Below are 16,238 nucleotides of genomic sequence, written 5' to 3' on the forward strand. Positions count from 1 at the left end.
ATAAAGTTTTCTTTCGTAGCACTCTGTATATACAAAATTTGCTAGCAGATAAATTACTTCCTCAGCTTTATTGATATTTCGTTGTCGACAGTAACCTCGTCTTATCGTTTATGCCAATATATATGTTTTTCCGTTATGCATTCCGTTAGTAGTGATTTTATTCTTTGCAGAAAAAAGTGTCGCTTTATGTTATGCTTAACTCCATCGCAGACAAACAATATCATGTGTATTATAGTTTTTGAAAATTCATAGCTGTAAAATATCAGATTAAAAAATTTCTGCACAAAGGAACCATTCGGTAAATTGTTGATAATGTGTGAGAGAAATTTCACACTTTGGTGTTGTGCATTTTTGCTTTTCGTTTTATCTTCAGAATCTCTACAAAATTCCATGCATGAAAACAAACAGAACGATAATTTGATGGCAAGATATAAGCTTTACGCAAACTCCATTAGGAATCATGACGACGAGATGAAATTCATAAGGTATGATTTGTGAGAAAATTTTATTAAGGATAACAATAATGTTTTGTATTTATTTCAGAAATACCGAAGACAATAATTCATTGCCAAATGAATTTCGTGCACATTTCTTAAAATACCCTAAGGAAGATAATGAAATGTCGACGGAGTTTCAAGCGAATTTTACAAAGATCGAGAATAATTCCAGTAACAATGCAAATGACAATAAAAATAATATCGTTCCAAACGAGATGTGTGATAATATTACTTGCATTCAGCTCTGTTGTTCTCTCGGCGATCGCTTGGTTGACAATGATTGCATTTCTGGAACAGATGAATATGATTTCCCAAAAGTGTATAACAATTCGAATGATTTGCAAAGCGAAAATAAGACAGTAGACGAATTTTTTCAATTGACCGTTCGAGATCCGTGCCAGGGAACTGAACACTTATCGTTTTATTCGGACTACTTTATGAACGAGGAAGATTTCATATATCTCACAAACGGCTCTATGTATCTTTTTCATTTAGAATTAGACATATTCGTCGAACCACCATTCTATTGCCTGGCTGTCACAAACCATAGTCATTTTGAGCCGATCGTCTGCTTAGAAACTATGAACAAAATAAATGAAACACTAATTAATTTGCTAAACGCTGTGGATAAGATTAGTAGTTTTTATATTATACTTTGCTGCTGCCATATAGTATCTATGCTATGTTTGTTGACAATGTTTTTGATATACTCTATACTGCCAGAGCTTCGTAATATACATAGTTTTATATTGCGCAGATACAGTAGTATGTTGTTAATCGCGTATATAATCTTCTTTATTGAATATCAAAATATAGTGGTAAGCACAAGTCTGGAAAATTTGATCTGTGTTGCAACAGGTACAGTATAGTCATATCATGTAATATTGCATTCTTAATACATTTACTGCTTATTGATGTATTCTCATATTAATTTTACTTATCTACCGATAAAATGTAAATGTACAATTTGTTTTAGAAACTTTAGAATCATAAGAATTAATAATGAATAAAATTAAAATTTTGTGTACTATACAATCTAGGTTATTTGAATAAATATATTTTTGTTTGTGTCATTAAAATTTTGTAAAGTTATGTGTCTCTTAAATTAAAACATTATTTAATTTAATATTAACAAGTATTTTTTAATTATATTGTTTCTTGTTTTAAATTCTTAGTGTAAAATATGTATTAAAATAAATCTGCTTTTTTTATATACAGGGATATACTAATATTTACCAATAATAACGTTTTTAAAATTTATTTAATTAATTTTTACTTAATTATTACTGTTGATATTGTTTATTTCATTGTTGCAGCTTTAGTCAGATATTTCTGTGATTTGGCAAGCTCTTTTTGGTTAAGTGTAATGAGTTTTGACATGTGGTGTACGTTTAGGTAAATTGCCATATTTTTCACGCTATATTTTATCTATAATATGAATTAATTTTTATAAGAATATGTTACATATTATAACCAATCATGTTACAATAAATTATTTATTTATAAATATAGACGTGTCTTTTGTTTAAATTATAGTAACATTATAAATAATGTAAAATAAAAGTGTGGATGATGTTATGATATTTTAAATTAATTAAATTTTTAAATATATTATTATGTTCTGTAGTGTTGATTGCATAAAAAATTAATTTCTATTTTTTTAATTAAACACTCTGCTAAATCAAAATTGGTATTATATTAACTATATGTTGATGTTAGATATAAATATATATGTATAAATGTAAATAGTTTATCGTGTTAAGTTGTACGTTGTATGACGTAAAACATTTTATACATATAGTTACAGATTTTCAAGAACTTTATTTAATAACATATTTATTTTAATATGCATTTGCATCGCAATTTTTTCTATATGTTAGTGATTACTAAATAATTTTAAAGTTTAAACTGTGTTTTTGCAGACACTTTCGTTCTTTACAAAGAAATGTAAAACAACAAGAAAGAAAGAAATTGATGTATTCTATTTTTGCCTGGGGAGGCCCTTTCATTCTCACTATCATCTGTGTTATCATGGATTTCGTTCCCAGCGTGTCGAAAGATTTGATTAGACCGGGTTTTATAGATGGTTGTTGGTTTGATAGTTAGTATATGGCATTGTTAACATTACTTTATTAATAACATATTTAATTATGGTTAATTTATCGGAGAATTCATGTTAAAAGTTAAAGTATATTTTTTGTACACTTGCAACATATGATATAATGTGAAAAGTTCATTTTTTTCGTTCAGATGAAGTGGCGTATCAATTGTATTATTATGGGCCCGAAAGTATCTGTATTATTAGCAGCATTTGCTTATCCATCTATACAGCATTAAAGATTGTGCGCTACGAGAAGGCCACAGCTGGTCATCTAAGAAATTCAGAAAGCCGCTGTTATAATGACAATAAGCAATGGTTTGTACGCATACAAATATCTTTATATCGACGTATAGTCTATATTGTTAATCAAATATATGTTTCTGTATACATTTGTCAATGGCATTGCAAAATTAGTCGCTTTTGGTTATTTCCGACACAAAACAAAGGAATGATTAGACTTTCTTACTTGTGGTAATGTGCTTTCAAAATAACGAGATCTTTTGTACAAATACATAGCTTGAATCGTGCAAATATTTTCTCAAGAGTGACTAATTCTCAAAAACTAACAATGAAAATAAAGTCAAAATGAATGCTTGAATTCTTTTAACATGGTCACATTTCTTAAAATTATTTGACAGAAAAATGCTGTCTCATTCTCTTTCTACTTCTATATATATATTTAAGCTTGAAACTTACATGATTATATTACTTTAATTTATCTTAATTAATACTACTTATTTTTACCTTGTTCATATCTTACAAATGTAAAATAATCATGATTTTTCGAAGAAAATATGTATCTTCTTATACACCATTACGATCTTATACAGTTACAATATGTTTGTTTTAACATAATTTTTATAATCAATTATATTCTTATTTCAGGAAATATAAAAAAGATATATTTATATATTATACTTGCAGGTTTAATTTGTATCTAAAATTGTTTATCATGCTATTCATCCTAATGACCATAAATTGGATAGTATCAACAGGAGTAGAATTTTGGCAGACGAATGAGACTAACTATAAGCTACAGAGGTACATCTTTTATAGTACATTTTTAATGACCACTATACAAAATATAGGTATTTTCATCATTTTTGTGTGTAAAAAGACAACCATGCGACCGCTATTAAAGCGATTCTGTCCAAATCGAGGATCTCTTTCCATAACTTTGAAACGTAGCGATTGTACCATGTTAGAGGGTACAACATAATTTTTCTGTAGAAAAATATCAATTACGGGAAAGCGGACCGTTGCACAAAAAGTTTGTTTAATAAGACTAATCTTATATATATTTATTTTTGTCAAATTTATTTAACATTTTTGAAGGTACTTATTATTAACACGCATATCTAATTCGATGCACATAACATAATGCATATATACATTTATGTACAATATGTATATATGTATATGTCTTATATGTATATATCTCGTACAATATGTATATATCTCGTACATTATCATGTGTCTCTTTTTCTTTTAATTTCACAATTAATCTGAAAAGTTTTATATTTTATGGTGTTGGCTGCTTTGCAGTTTGAATAATTTATTGTTACTTTAACATTAAATTAAATTAAATTAAATTACTATTTTCTATCTTTTTCCTTCACTTGCTATTTTTTTGATTTTGTATTAAATTAATTTTAATATTATTTATTTATATGCTACAATTATGATGATAAATGTATTTTCAAAATTGCTTTTTGCGAGATAGTAATACAACATTCTGTTCGAAGAGATGGACGTTTATTTTTTTCTTTCTTATCAGCATTTACATAAAAAACATATCTTTTTGATGTATAAACATTATTGCATAAGCATAATTGATTGTAATTATCTAAGTTGTTTTCTGTTTACTCTTTCGTCATATTTTACAATTTTGTATTGAGAAGCAAGTACTTGTAATAAAATTTTACTTTTTAAATGAAATTCTTTATTTTTTTAAAACTATTCTATGTACTATATAAGGCTTAATATATTAATTATTAACACAATAATTTTGTAATTTAAAAAAATTTAAGTAATGATTACCAAGTGAAAATAAATGAGAGCTTAACGGTAATCAGAACGCAAATTTTTTATTATAATACAAAATATTAAAAAAATATACTTTATGACAAATTAAATTTAAGAATATATATACTTAAAAACTAAAAAATGATATAAAATACAGTATCTCGCGGTAATTTGATGAACATGTCCCTTCAGGGGTTTCAATCAAATTAAAAGTTGCAAGGTGTTGCAATACTCAAACATAATTCCGTTATCTTTTTGAAAAACTCAGTCAGTAAACAACATTTGCAGCTTGCTCTGGTACTTACTGGTATGTTAAAACGGATATTAATGCAACATAAGATGAGTTTGAGCAAATAAGTGAAACTGTCGCCCAAACAATTTGTTCTATTCAACTGAATTTTAACTTTTTATTCTTTATTGCTAATGTATACGCAACAAAAAGATTCTATCGTAGAGTAAGAATCAACGATTAAATTGTAAATTAATTTTCCATTTAAACATTAATATTAAATTCTTGTGCATTGGTCTTTGAGTTTAGGGTTTTAAAACAGTAGTGTTTCAAATCTTTATATAGCGAATGTCTTTCTCGATTTTTTAATTTGAGTTTTATTCTTTATAAATTACTTATAATAAGCTTTTTTTTAAATCTCCTATACAGTTTGAACAAGATATTAATACGTACATATTCTTTGAACAATATGAAAAGACGCGAACAATTGTAAACCAAATTTTGCATAACGATTTCCATTATCAACTTCTATTTTAATATGTAGATATATTATCGTCTATAATGCAAAATAAATTTTTTTTACATTTGTATCTAATTAATTATTTTTATATGTAATTGTGCATGAATAAACATACTAGTTAAAATATGCAAAATAAAATAAATTTACAATTAATTCCTTGAATTATTGCTTTTCCAGATAAATTCATGGAGTATATATTTAATATAAGTAAAAAAACTTGTATTATTTATTTATTATCTAATTGTTCTGTAAAACTGTTCTTAGATAGTATAGTATACTCTCGAAAATGAAATAATTTTCTACTAAAGAGTTTTTCTTTTAAACAGCTAATAATAAGCGAAATATACGATGCAAAATAGATCTATTTTTAATAATTTATAAAAATTTATCAATAAAGTTTTCTTTCGTAGCACTCTGTATATACAAAATTTGCTAGCAGATAAATTACTTCCTCAGCTTTATTGATATTTCGTTGTCGACAGTAACCTCGTCTTATCGTTTATGCCAATATATATGTTTTTCCGTTATGCATTCCGTTAGTAGTGATTTTATTCTTTGCAGAAAAAAGTGTCGCTTTATGTTATGCTTAACTCCATCGCAGACAAACAATATCATGTGTATTATAGTTTTTGAAAATTCATAGCTGTAAAATATCAAATTAAAAAATTTCTGCACAAAGGAACCATTCGGTAAATTGTTGATAATGTGTGAGAGAAATTTCACACTTTGGTGTTGTGCATTTTTGCTTTTCGTTTTATCTTCAGAATCTCTACAAAATTCCATGCATGAAAACAAACAGAACGATAATTTGATGGCAAGATATAAGCTTTACGCAAACTCCATTAGGAATCATGACGACGAGATGAAATTCATAAGGTATGATTTGTGAGAAAATTTTATTAAGGATAACAATAATGTTTTGTATTTATTTCAGAAATACCGAAGACAATAATTCATTGCCGAATGAATTTCGTGCACATTTCTTAAAATATTCTAAGGAAGATAATGAAATGTCGACGGAGTTTCAAGCGAATTTTACAAAGATCGAGAATAATTCCAGTAACAATGCAAATGACAATAAAAATAATATCGTTCCAAACGAGATGTGTGATAATATTACTTGCATTCAGCTCTGTTGTCCTCTCGGCGATCGCTTGGTTGACAATGATTGCATTTCTGGAACAGATGAATATGATTTCCCAAAAGTGTATAACAACTCGAATGATTTGCAAAGCGAAAATAAGACAGTAGACGAATTTTTTCAATTGACCGTTCGAGATCCGTGCCAGGGAACTGAACACTTATCGTTTTATTCGAACTACTTTCTGCACGACGAACAGTACATATATCTCACAAACGGCTCTTTGTATTTTTTTGATTTGGGATTAGACATATTCGTCGAACCACCATTCTATTGCCTGGCTGTCACAAACCATAGTCATTTTGAGGCGATCGTCTGCTTAAAAACTATGAACAAAATAAATGAAACACTAATTAATTTGCTAAACGATTGGGATAAGATTATTAATAGATTTTACATTATAATTTCCTGCTGCCATATAGTATCTATGCTATGTGTGTTGACAATGTTTTTGATATACTCTATACTGCCAGAGCTTCGTAATATACATAGTTTTATATTGCGCAGATACAGTAGTATGTTGTTAATTGCGTATACAATCTACTTTATGGGATATCAAAATATAATGGTAGCAACAAGTCAGAAAAATTGGATCTGTGTTGCAACAGGTACAGTATAGTCATATCATGTAATATTGCATTCTTAATACATTGACTGCTTATTGATATATTCTCATATTAATTTTACTTATCTACCGATAAAATGTAAATGTACAATTTGTTTTAGAAACTTTAGAATCATAAGAATTAATAATGAATAAAATTAAAATTTTGTGTACTATACAATCTAGGTTATTTGAATAAATATATTTTTGTATGTGTCATTAAAACTATACAATCTAGGTTATTTGAATAAATATATTTTTGTATGTGTCATTAAAATTTTGTAAAGTTATGTGCCTCTTAAATTAAAACATTATTTAATTTAATATTAACAAGTATTTTTTAATTATATTGTTTCTTGTTTTAAATTCTTAGTGTAAAATATGTATTAAAATAAATCTGCTTTTTTTATATACAGGGATATACTAATATTTACCAATAATAACATTTTTAAAATTTATCTAATTAATTCTTACTTAATTATTACTGTTGATATTGTTTATTTCATTGTTGCAGCTTTAGTCAGATATTTCTGTGATTTGGCAAGCTCTTTTTGGTTAAGTGTAATGAGTTTTGACATGTGGTGTACATTTAGGTAAATTGCCATATTTTTCACGCTATATTTTATCTATAATATGAATTAATTTTTATAAGAATATGTTACATATTATAACCAATCATGTTACGATAACTTATTTATTTATAAATATAGACGTGTCTTTTGTTTAAATTATAGTAACATCATAAATAATGTAAAATAAAAGTGTGGATGATGTTATGATATTTTAAATTAATTGAATTTTTAAATATATTATTATGTTCTGTAGTGTTAATTGCATAAAAAATTGATTTCTATTTTTTTAATTAAACACTCTGCTAAATCAAAATTGATATTATATTAACTATATGTTTATGTTAGATATAAATATATATGTATAAATGTAAGTAGTTTATCGTGTTAAGTTGTACGTTGTATGACGTAAAACATTTTATACATATAGTTACAGATTTTCAAGAACTTTATTTAAAAACATATTTATTTTAATATGCATTTGCATCGCAATTTTTTCTATATGTTACTGATTATTAAATAATTTTAAAGTTTAAACTGTGTTTTTGCAGACATTTTCGTTCTTTACAAAGAAATGTAAAACAACAAGAAAGAAAGAAATTGATGTATTCTATTTTTGCCTGGGGAGGCCCTTTCATTCTCACTATCATCTGTGTTATCATGGATTTCGTTCCTAGCGTGTCGAAAGATTTGATTAGACCGGGTTTTATAGATGGTTGTTGGTTTGATAGTTAGTATATGGCATTGTTAACATTACTTTATTAATAACATATTTAATTATAGTTAATTTATCGGAGAATTTATGTTAAAAGTTAAAGTATATTTTTTGTACACTTGCAACATATGATATAATGTGAAAAGTTCATTTTTTTCGTTCAGATGAAGTGGCGTATCAATTGTATTATTATGGGCCCGAAAGTATCTGTATTATTAGCAGCATTTGCTTATCCATCTATACAGCATTAAAGATTGTGCGTTACGAGAAGGCCACAGCTCGTCATCTAAGAAATTCAGAAAGCCGCTGTTATAATGACAATAAGCAATGGTTCGTACGCATACAAATATCTTTATATCGACGTATAGTCTATATTGTTAATCAAATATATGTCTCTGTATACATTTGTCAATGGCATTGCAAAATTAGTCGCTTTTGGTTATTTCCGACACAAAACAAAGGGATGATTAGACTTTTTTACTTGTAGTAATGTGCTTTCAAAATTACGAGATCTTTTGTACAAATACATAGCTTGAATCGTGCAAATATTTTCTCAAGAGTGATTAATTCTCAAAAAATAACTAACAATGAAAATAAAGTCAAAATGAATGCTTGAATTCTTTTAACATGAAGGTCACATTTCTTAAAATTATTTGTCAGAAAAATGCTATGTCTCATTTTCTTTCTATTTCTATATATATTTAAGCTTGAAACTTACATGATTATATAATTTTCATTTATCTTAATTAATAATATTTATTTTATTGTTTATATATCTTACAAATGTAGAATAATCATGATTTTTCAAAGAAAATATTTATCTTTCTGTACAGCATTAGTTACGATATGTTTGTTTTAGCATAATTTTTATAATCAATTATATTCTTGTTTCAGGAAATATAAAAGAAATATATTTATATATTATACTTGCAGGTTTAATTTGTATCTAAAATTGTTTATCATGCTATTCATCCTAATGACCATAAATTGGATAGTATCAACAGGAGTAGAATTTTGGGAGATGAATGAGACTAATTTTATGCAACAGATGTACATCTTTTATAGTACATTTTTAATGACTACTATACAAAATATAGGTATTTTCATCATTTTCGTGTGTAAAAAGACAACAATGCGATTGCTACTAAAGCGATTCTGTCCAAATCGAGGATCTGTTTCCATAACTTTGAAACGTAGCGATTGTACCATGTTAGAGGGTACAACATAATTTTTCTGTGGAAAAATATCAATTACGGGAAAGCAGACCGTTGCACAAAGAGTTTGTTTAATAAGACTAATCTTATATACATTTATTTTTGTCAAATTTATTTAACATTTTTGAAGGTACTTATTATTAGTTAACACGCATATCTAATTCGATGCACATAACATAATGCATATGTACATTTATGTACAATATGTATATATATGTCTTATATGTATACATCTCGTACAATATGTATATATCTCGTACATTATCATGTGTCTCTTTTTCTTTTAATTTCACAATTAATCTGAAAAGTTTTATATTTTATGGTGTTGACTGTTTTGCAGTTTGAATATTTTAATGTTACTTTAACATTAAATTAAATTAAATTAAATTACTATTTTCTGTCTTCTTCTTTCACTTGCTATTTTTTTGATTTTGCATTAAATTAATTTTTATATTATTTATTTATATACTACAATTATGATGATAAATGTATTTTTAGAATTGCTTTTTGCGAGATAGTAATACAACATTCTGTTCGAAGAGATGGACGTTTATTTTTTTCTTTCTTATCAGCATTTACATAAAAAATATATCTTTTTAATGCATAAACATTATTGCATAAGCATAATTGATTGTAATTATCAAAGTTGTTTTCTGTTTACTCTTTTGTCATATTTTACAATTTTGTATTGAGAAGCAAGTACTTGTATAATAGAATTTTACTTTTTAAATAAAATTCTTTATTTTTTTAAAACTATGTACTATATAAGGCTTAATATATTAATTATTAACACAATAATTTTGCAATTTAAAAAAATTTAAGTAATGATTACCAAGTGAAAACAAATGAGAGCTTAGCGGTAATTAGAACGCAAATTTTTTATTATAATACAAAATATTAAAAAAGTATACTTTATAACGTATTAAATTTAAGAATATATATACTTAAAAACTAAAAAATGATATAAAATACAGTATCTCGCGGTAATTTGATGAACATGTCCCTTCAGGGGTTTCAATCAAATTAAAAGTTGCAAGGTGTTGCAATACTCAAACATAATTCCGTTATCTTTTTGAAAAACTCAGTTAGTAAACAACAGTTGCAGCTTGCTCTAGTATTTACTAGTATGTTAAAACGGATATTAATGCAACATAAGATGAGTTTTAGCAGACAAGTGAAACTGTCGCCCAAATGATTTGTTCCATTCAACTGAATTTTAACTTTTTATTCTTTATTGCTAATGAATACGCAACAAAAAGATTCTATCGTAGAGTAAGAATCAACGATTAAATTGTAAATTAATATATTGTAAATTAATTTTCCATTTGAACATTAATATTAAATTCTTGTGCATTGGTCTTTGAGTTTAGGGTTTTAAAACAGTAGTGTTTCAGATCTTTATATAACGAACGTCTTTCTCGATTTTTTAATTTGAGTTTTATTCTTTATAAATTACTTATAATAAGCTTTTTTTTAAATCTTCTTTACAGTTTGAACAAGCTATTAATACGTACATATTCTTTGAGCAATATGAAAAGATGCGAACAATTGTAAACCAAATTTTGCATAACGGTTTCCATTATCAGCTTCTATTTTAATATGTAGATATATTATCGTCTATAATGCAAAATAAATTTTTTTTATAATTGTATCTAATTAATTGTTTTTATATGTAGATGTGCATGTATATACATACTAGTTAAAATATGCAAAATAAAATAAATTTACAATTAATTCCTTGAATTATTGCTTTTCCAGATAAATTCATGGAGTATATATTTAATATAAGTAAAAAAACTTGCATTCTTTATTTATTATGTAATTGTTCTGTAAAACTGTTCTTGAATAGTATAGTATACTTTCAAAAATGTAATAGTTTTCTACTAAAGAGTTATTTTTTTAAGCAACTAACAATAAATATAATATATAATACAAAATAAATTTAATTTTATTATTTTATAGAAATTTACTAATAGTTTTCTTTCGTAGCATTCTGTATACAAAAATTTTCTAGCAGCTAAATTACTTCCTCAGCATTATTGATATTTCGTTGTCGACAGTAATCTCGCCTTATCGTTTGTGCCATATATATATGTTTTTCCGTTATGCATTTCGTTAGTAGTGATTTTATTCTTTGCAGAAAAAAGAGTGTCGTTTTTTGTTATGATTAACTCCATTATAGACAAACAATATCATGTGTATTATAGTGTTTGAAAATTCATAGCTGTAAAATATCAGATTAAAATATTTCTGCACAAAGGAACCATTCGGTCAATTGTTGATAATGTGTGATGGAAATTTCACATTTTGGTGTTGTGCATTTTTGATTTTCGTTTTATCTTCAGAATCTCTACAGAATTCTATGCATGAAAACAAGCAGAACGATAATTTATTGGCAAGATATAAGTTTTACGCAAATTCCATTACGAATCATGACAACGAGATGGAATTCATACGGTATGATTTGTGAGAAAATTTTATGAAGAATAACAATAATGTTCTGTATTTATTTCAGAAATAGCGAAGACAATAATTCATTGCCGAATGAATTTCGTGCATATTTCTTAAAATATCCTAAAGAAAATAATAAAATGTCAACGGAATTTCAAGCAAATTTTACAAAGATTGTGGATAATTCCAGTAACAATACAAATGACAATAAAAATCATATCGTTCCATACGAGATGTGTGATAATATTACTTGCATTCAGCTCTGTTGTCCTCTTGGCGATCGCTTGGTTGACAATGATTGCATTTTTGGAGCAAATAAATATAATTTCCCAGAAGTGTATAAATTTAACTCCGATGATTTGGAAAGCGAAAATAAGACGGTAGACGAAATTTTTCAGTTGATTGTTCGAGATCCATGTCATGGAACTGAACATTTATTATTTTATTCAAACTACTTTTTGGAAGGAGAGAAATACGTATATCTCACAAACGGCTCTTTGTATTTTCCTGATTTATATGACATATTCGTCGAACCAACATCTTATTGCCTTGCTGTTGTAAATCATAATCAGTTTGAGGCGATTGTCTGCTTGGAAACTATGAACAAAATAAATGAAACTATAATTGATTATATAAACGCACATGATATTAATACATCATACATTATATTTTGCCATACAGTGTCTACGTTGTGTTTGTTCATAATGTTTTTAATATACTCTTTACTGCCAGAGCTTCGTAATTTACATACTATTATATTGCGCAGATACAGTAGTATGTTGTTAATTGCGTATATAATATACTTTATAAGATATTTAAATATAGTCGTAGAAATATATCACATAAATTTCATCTGTGTTACAGAAGGTACAGTATAGGCCTATCATGTATAATAATATTACATTCTCAATACATTCACTGTTTATTGATGTATTGTCATATTAATTACTTATCTACTGATAAAATGTGAATGTACAATTTGTTTTGCAAATTTTAGAAACATAAGAATTAATACTGAATAAAATTGAAATTTTGTGTACTTTAACGTTCAATTATATACAACTTTGGTTATTTGAATAAATATCTTCTTATTTGTGTCATTAAAATTTTGTAGAGTTATGTCTCTCTTAAGTCGAAACATTATTCAATTTAATATTAATAAGTATTTATTAATTTTATTGTTTCTTCTTATAATTCTTAGTGTAAAATATGTATTGTGTTAAAATAAATCTGTTCTTTTTTCTTTGTAGAGAAAGATACAGTAGTATTTGACAATAATAACGTTTTAAAATTTACTATTTTTACTAAATTAATTTATAGTTAATTATTAATAATTATTATTATTGTTGATGTTGCTTGTTTCATTGTTGCAGGTTTAGTCAGATATTTTTGTGGTATGGCAAGCTCCTTCTGGTTAAGTGTAATGAGTTTTGACATGTGGTGGACGTTTAGGTAAATTGCCATTATTTTTTACGCTATATTTTATCCATAATATGAATTCACTTTTATAAGAATATGATTTATATATGACCGATCACGTTACTATAAAATATTCATCAATGTAAATATAGACGTATGTCTTTTTTCTATTATAAATTACAGTAACGTAAGTATTGTAAAATAAAAGTGTAGATAATATCATGATGTTTCAAATTAATTGAATAAATATATTATTATGTCGTGTTGTGTTGATTGATAGTATAAAAAATTGATTTTATATTATGGTCGATATTATGGCCAATTACGTTACAGTTAACTATTTCATATAAACGCGTGCCTTTTTCTCAGATTAGACAGCAAGGTTATTAAAAATGAGTAACGTAAAATGAAAATGAATAATGTCATAATATTTTACGTTAATTAATAAATATATTATTATGTTCTGTAGTGTCGATTGTATAAAAAATTGATTTCTATTTTTTTAATTAAACAGTCTGCTAAATCAAAATTGGTATTACATTAGTTATATGTTTATGTTAGATACAAATATACAGGGTGTCCGGTAATTATTAAAAAACTTGCTAATGACAGATTCTTGAGATCATTTAAAAACAATTTTTTTTTAGCGAAAATGTCGAGACATCAATAATTTTCGAGTTATAAGCGATTGAAGAAAAGGCGCTTTTCGCAAATCAAACTTTTTGAAGTTAAAAAATTAAAAATTACATTCTTGAGTTAATTTTAAATAGAGTTTATTGTAATAGAATTTTAATTGCAAAGGTATATAATGATAAAAATTGGAAATTTGCAAAAAATGATGACGAGTCTCGATATTTTCGCTGAGATTAAAATCGACTCCAAATGATTTCAAGAATCTGCCATTAACAGGTTTTCCACCAATTACCGTATATAAATGTAAATCGTTTATCGTGTTAAATTGTATGCTGTATGACGTAAAACGTTTTATACATATAGCTATAGATTTTCAAGAACCTTGCCTGAAAACATATTTATTTTAATATGCATTTGCATCGCAATTTTTTCTATTTGTTATTGATTACTAAGTTTAATCTGTGTTTTGCAGAGACTTTCGTTCCTTACAAAGAAATGTAAAACAACAAGAAAGAAAGAAATTGATGTATTCTATTTTTGCCTGGGGAGGCCCTTTCATTCTCACTATCATCTGTGTTATCATGGATTTCGTTCCCAGCGTGTCGAAAGATTTGATTAGACCGGGTTTTATAGATGGTTGTTGGTTTGCTAGTGGGTATATGGCATTGTTAACATAACTTTATTAATAACACATTTAATTATGGTTAATTTATCGGAGAATTCATGTTAAAAGTTAAAGTATATTTTTTGTACACTTGCAACATATGATATAATGTGAAAAGTTCATTTTTTTCGTTCAGATGAAGAGTCGTATCAAACGTATTATTATGGGCCTGAAAGTATCTGTATTATTAGCAGTATTTGCTTATCTATCTATACAGCATTGAAGATTGTGCGCTACGAGAAAGCCACAGTTCGTCATTTAAGAAATTCAGAGAGCCGTTGTTATAATGACAATAAGCAATGGTTCGTACACAAATATCTTTATATCGATGTATAATATATTTTGTTAATCAAAATATATATATCTATATCCATTTGTCAATGGCATTGCAAAATTAGTCGTTTTTGGTTATTTCCGACACAAAACAAAGGGATGATTAGACTTTTTTACTTGTGGTAATGTGCTTTCAAAATTACGAGATCTCTTGTACAAATACATTGCTTGAATCGTGTAGGTATTTTCTCAAGAGTGACTAAGGTTCAAAAAAATAACGAACAATGAAAATAAAGTCAAGATGAATGTTTGAATTCTTTTAACATAAAGGTCACATTTCTTAAAATTATTTGTCAGAAAAATGCTACGTCTCATTCTCTTATGCTTCTATATATATATATCTTTAAGCTTGACTCTTACATGATTATATAATTTTAATTTATCTTAATTATAATAGTACTTATTTTTACATTGTTCATATATCTTACAAATGTAAAATAATCATGATTTTTCGAAGAAAATATATATCTTCTTATACAGCATTACGATCTTATACAGTTACAATATGTTTGTTTTAACATAATTTTTATAATCAATTATATTCTTATTTCAGGAAATATAAAAGAAATATATTTATATATTATACTTGCAGGTTTAATTTGTATCTAAAATTGTTTATCATGCTATTCATCCTAATGACCATAAATTGGATAGTATCAACAGGATTAGAATTCTGGCAGATGAATGATACTAATTATATGCTACAGAGGTACATCTTTTATAGTACATTTTTAATGACCACTATACAAAATATAGGTATTTTCATCATTTTCGTGTGCAAAAAGACCACCATGCGACTGCTACTAAAACGATTCTGTCCAAATCGAGGATCTGTTTCCATAACTTCGAAACGTAGCGATTGTACCATGTTAGAGAGTACAACATAATTTTTCTGCGGAAAAATATCAATTACGGGAAAGCGAACCGTTGCACAAAGAGTTTGTTTAATAAAATTAATCTTATATATATTTGTTTTTGTCAAATTTATTTAACATTTTTGAAGGTACTTATTTTAATTCGATGCCCATAACATAATGCATATGTATACATTCATGTATAATATATATACAATATATATATACATATATCTTATGTATGACGTATCTTTTCATGTGTTTCTTTT

General features: G+C 26.3%; 3 protein-coding genes across 5 annotated transcripts; all 3 read left to right on the forward strand.

The window, feature by feature from the left end:
- On the forward strand, window positions 1-16,135 carry LOC140666022 (G-protein coupled receptor Mth-like). Of its 3 annotated transcripts, none has more exons than XM_072892723.1 (7): window positions 1-298; window positions 11,961-12,072; window positions 12,131-12,933; window positions 13,440-13,518; window positions 14,591-14,769; window positions 14,919-15,084; window positions 15,708-16,135. In XM_072892723.1, the coding sequence occupies exons 2-7, from the start codon at window positions 11,978-11,980 to the stop codon at window positions 16,000-16,002; spliced, it is 1,617 nt and encodes a 538-aa protein (XP_072748824.1). In that variant the 5' UTR covers window positions 1-298; window positions 11,961-11,977; the 3' UTR covers window positions 16,003-16,135. The 3 variants fall into 3 exon arrangements, with proteins under 3 accessions (XP_072748824.1, XP_072748822.1, XP_072748823.1); XM_072892722.1 differs by lacking the exon at window positions 1-298 and adding an exon at window positions 11,637-11,885; XM_072892721.1 differs by lacking the exon at window positions 1-298 and having other exon boundaries at window positions 11,635-12,072.
- Window positions 291-3,961, forward strand: LOC140666021 (probable G-protein coupled receptor Mth-like 12). The gene is made up of 6 exons (XM_072892720.1): window positions 291-485; window positions 544-1,355; window positions 1,814-1,892; window positions 2,420-2,598; window positions 2,748-2,913; window positions 3,523-3,961. The coding sequence occupies exons 1-6, from the start codon at window positions 313-315 to the stop codon at window positions 3,815-3,817; spliced, it is 1,704 nt and encodes a 567-aa protein (XP_072748821.1). The 5' UTR covers window positions 291-312; the 3' UTR covers window positions 3,818-3,961.
- LOC140666020 (G-protein coupled receptor Mth2-like) lies at window positions 5,902-9,781 on the forward strand. The gene is made up of 6 exons (XM_072892719.1): window positions 5,902-6,248; window positions 6,307-7,121; window positions 7,632-7,710; window positions 8,238-8,416; window positions 8,566-8,731; window positions 9,335-9,781. The coding sequence occupies exons 1-6, from the start codon at window positions 6,076-6,078 to the stop codon at window positions 9,627-9,629; spliced, it is 1,707 nt and encodes a 568-aa protein (XP_072748820.1). The 5' UTR covers window positions 5,902-6,075; the 3' UTR covers window positions 9,630-9,781.
- Window positions 16,136-16,238: the final 103 nt, after the last annotated feature.

Source organism: Anoplolepis gracilipes, chromosome 5 (genome assembly GCF_047496725.1).
Source record: "Anoplolepis gracilipes chromosome 5, ASM4749672v1, whole genome shotgun sequence".
In the NCBI taxonomy this organism is placed as follows: Eukaryota; Metazoa; Arthropoda; class Insecta; order Hymenoptera; family Formicidae; genus Anoplolepis; species Anoplolepis gracilipes.

What these genes read in the sequence shown, in the direction of transcription:
- LOC140666021 (XM_072892720.1), top strand. Translation starts at nt 313, where the DNA reads ATGTGTGAGAGAAATTTCACACTTTGGTGTTGTGCATTTTTGCTTTTC. An exon ending in TTTGATCTGTGTTGCAACAG is followed by an intron (nt 1,356 to 1,813) that starts GTACAGTATAGT and finishes TCATTGTTGCAG; the next exon opens with CTTTAGTCAGATATTTCTGT. An exon ending in GACATGTGGTGTACGTTTAG is followed by an intron (nt 1,893 to 2,419) that starts GTAAATTGCCAT and finishes GTGTTTTTGCAG; the next exon opens with ACACTTTCGTTCTTTACAAA.
- LOC140666022 (XM_072892721.1), top strand. Translation starts at nt 11,900, where the DNA reads ATGTGTGATGGAAATTTCACATTTTGGTGTTGTGCATTTTTGATTTTC. An exon ending in AGATGGTTGTTGGTTTGCTA is followed by an intron (nt 14,770 to 14,918) that starts GTGGGTATATGG and finishes TTTTTCGTTCAG; the next exon opens with ATGAAGAGTCGTATCAAACG. An exon ending in TATAATGACAATAAGCAATG is followed by an intron (nt 15,085 to 15,707) that starts GTTCGTACACAA and finishes TTATACTTGCAG; the next exon opens with GTTTAATTTGTATCTAAAAT.
- LOC140666020 (XM_072892719.1), top strand. Translation starts at nt 6,076, where the DNA reads ATGTGTGAGAGAAATTTCACACTTTGGTGTTGTGCATTTTTGCTTTTC. An exon ending in GACGAGATGAAATTCATAAG is followed by an intron (nt 6,249 to 6,306) that starts GTATGATTTGTG and finishes TATTTATTTCAG; the next exon opens with AAATACCGAAGACAATAATT. An exon ending in TTGGATCTGTGTTGCAACAG is followed by an intron (nt 7,122 to 7,631) that starts GTACAGTATAGT and finishes TCATTGTTGCAG; the next exon opens with CTTTAGTCAGATATTTCTGT.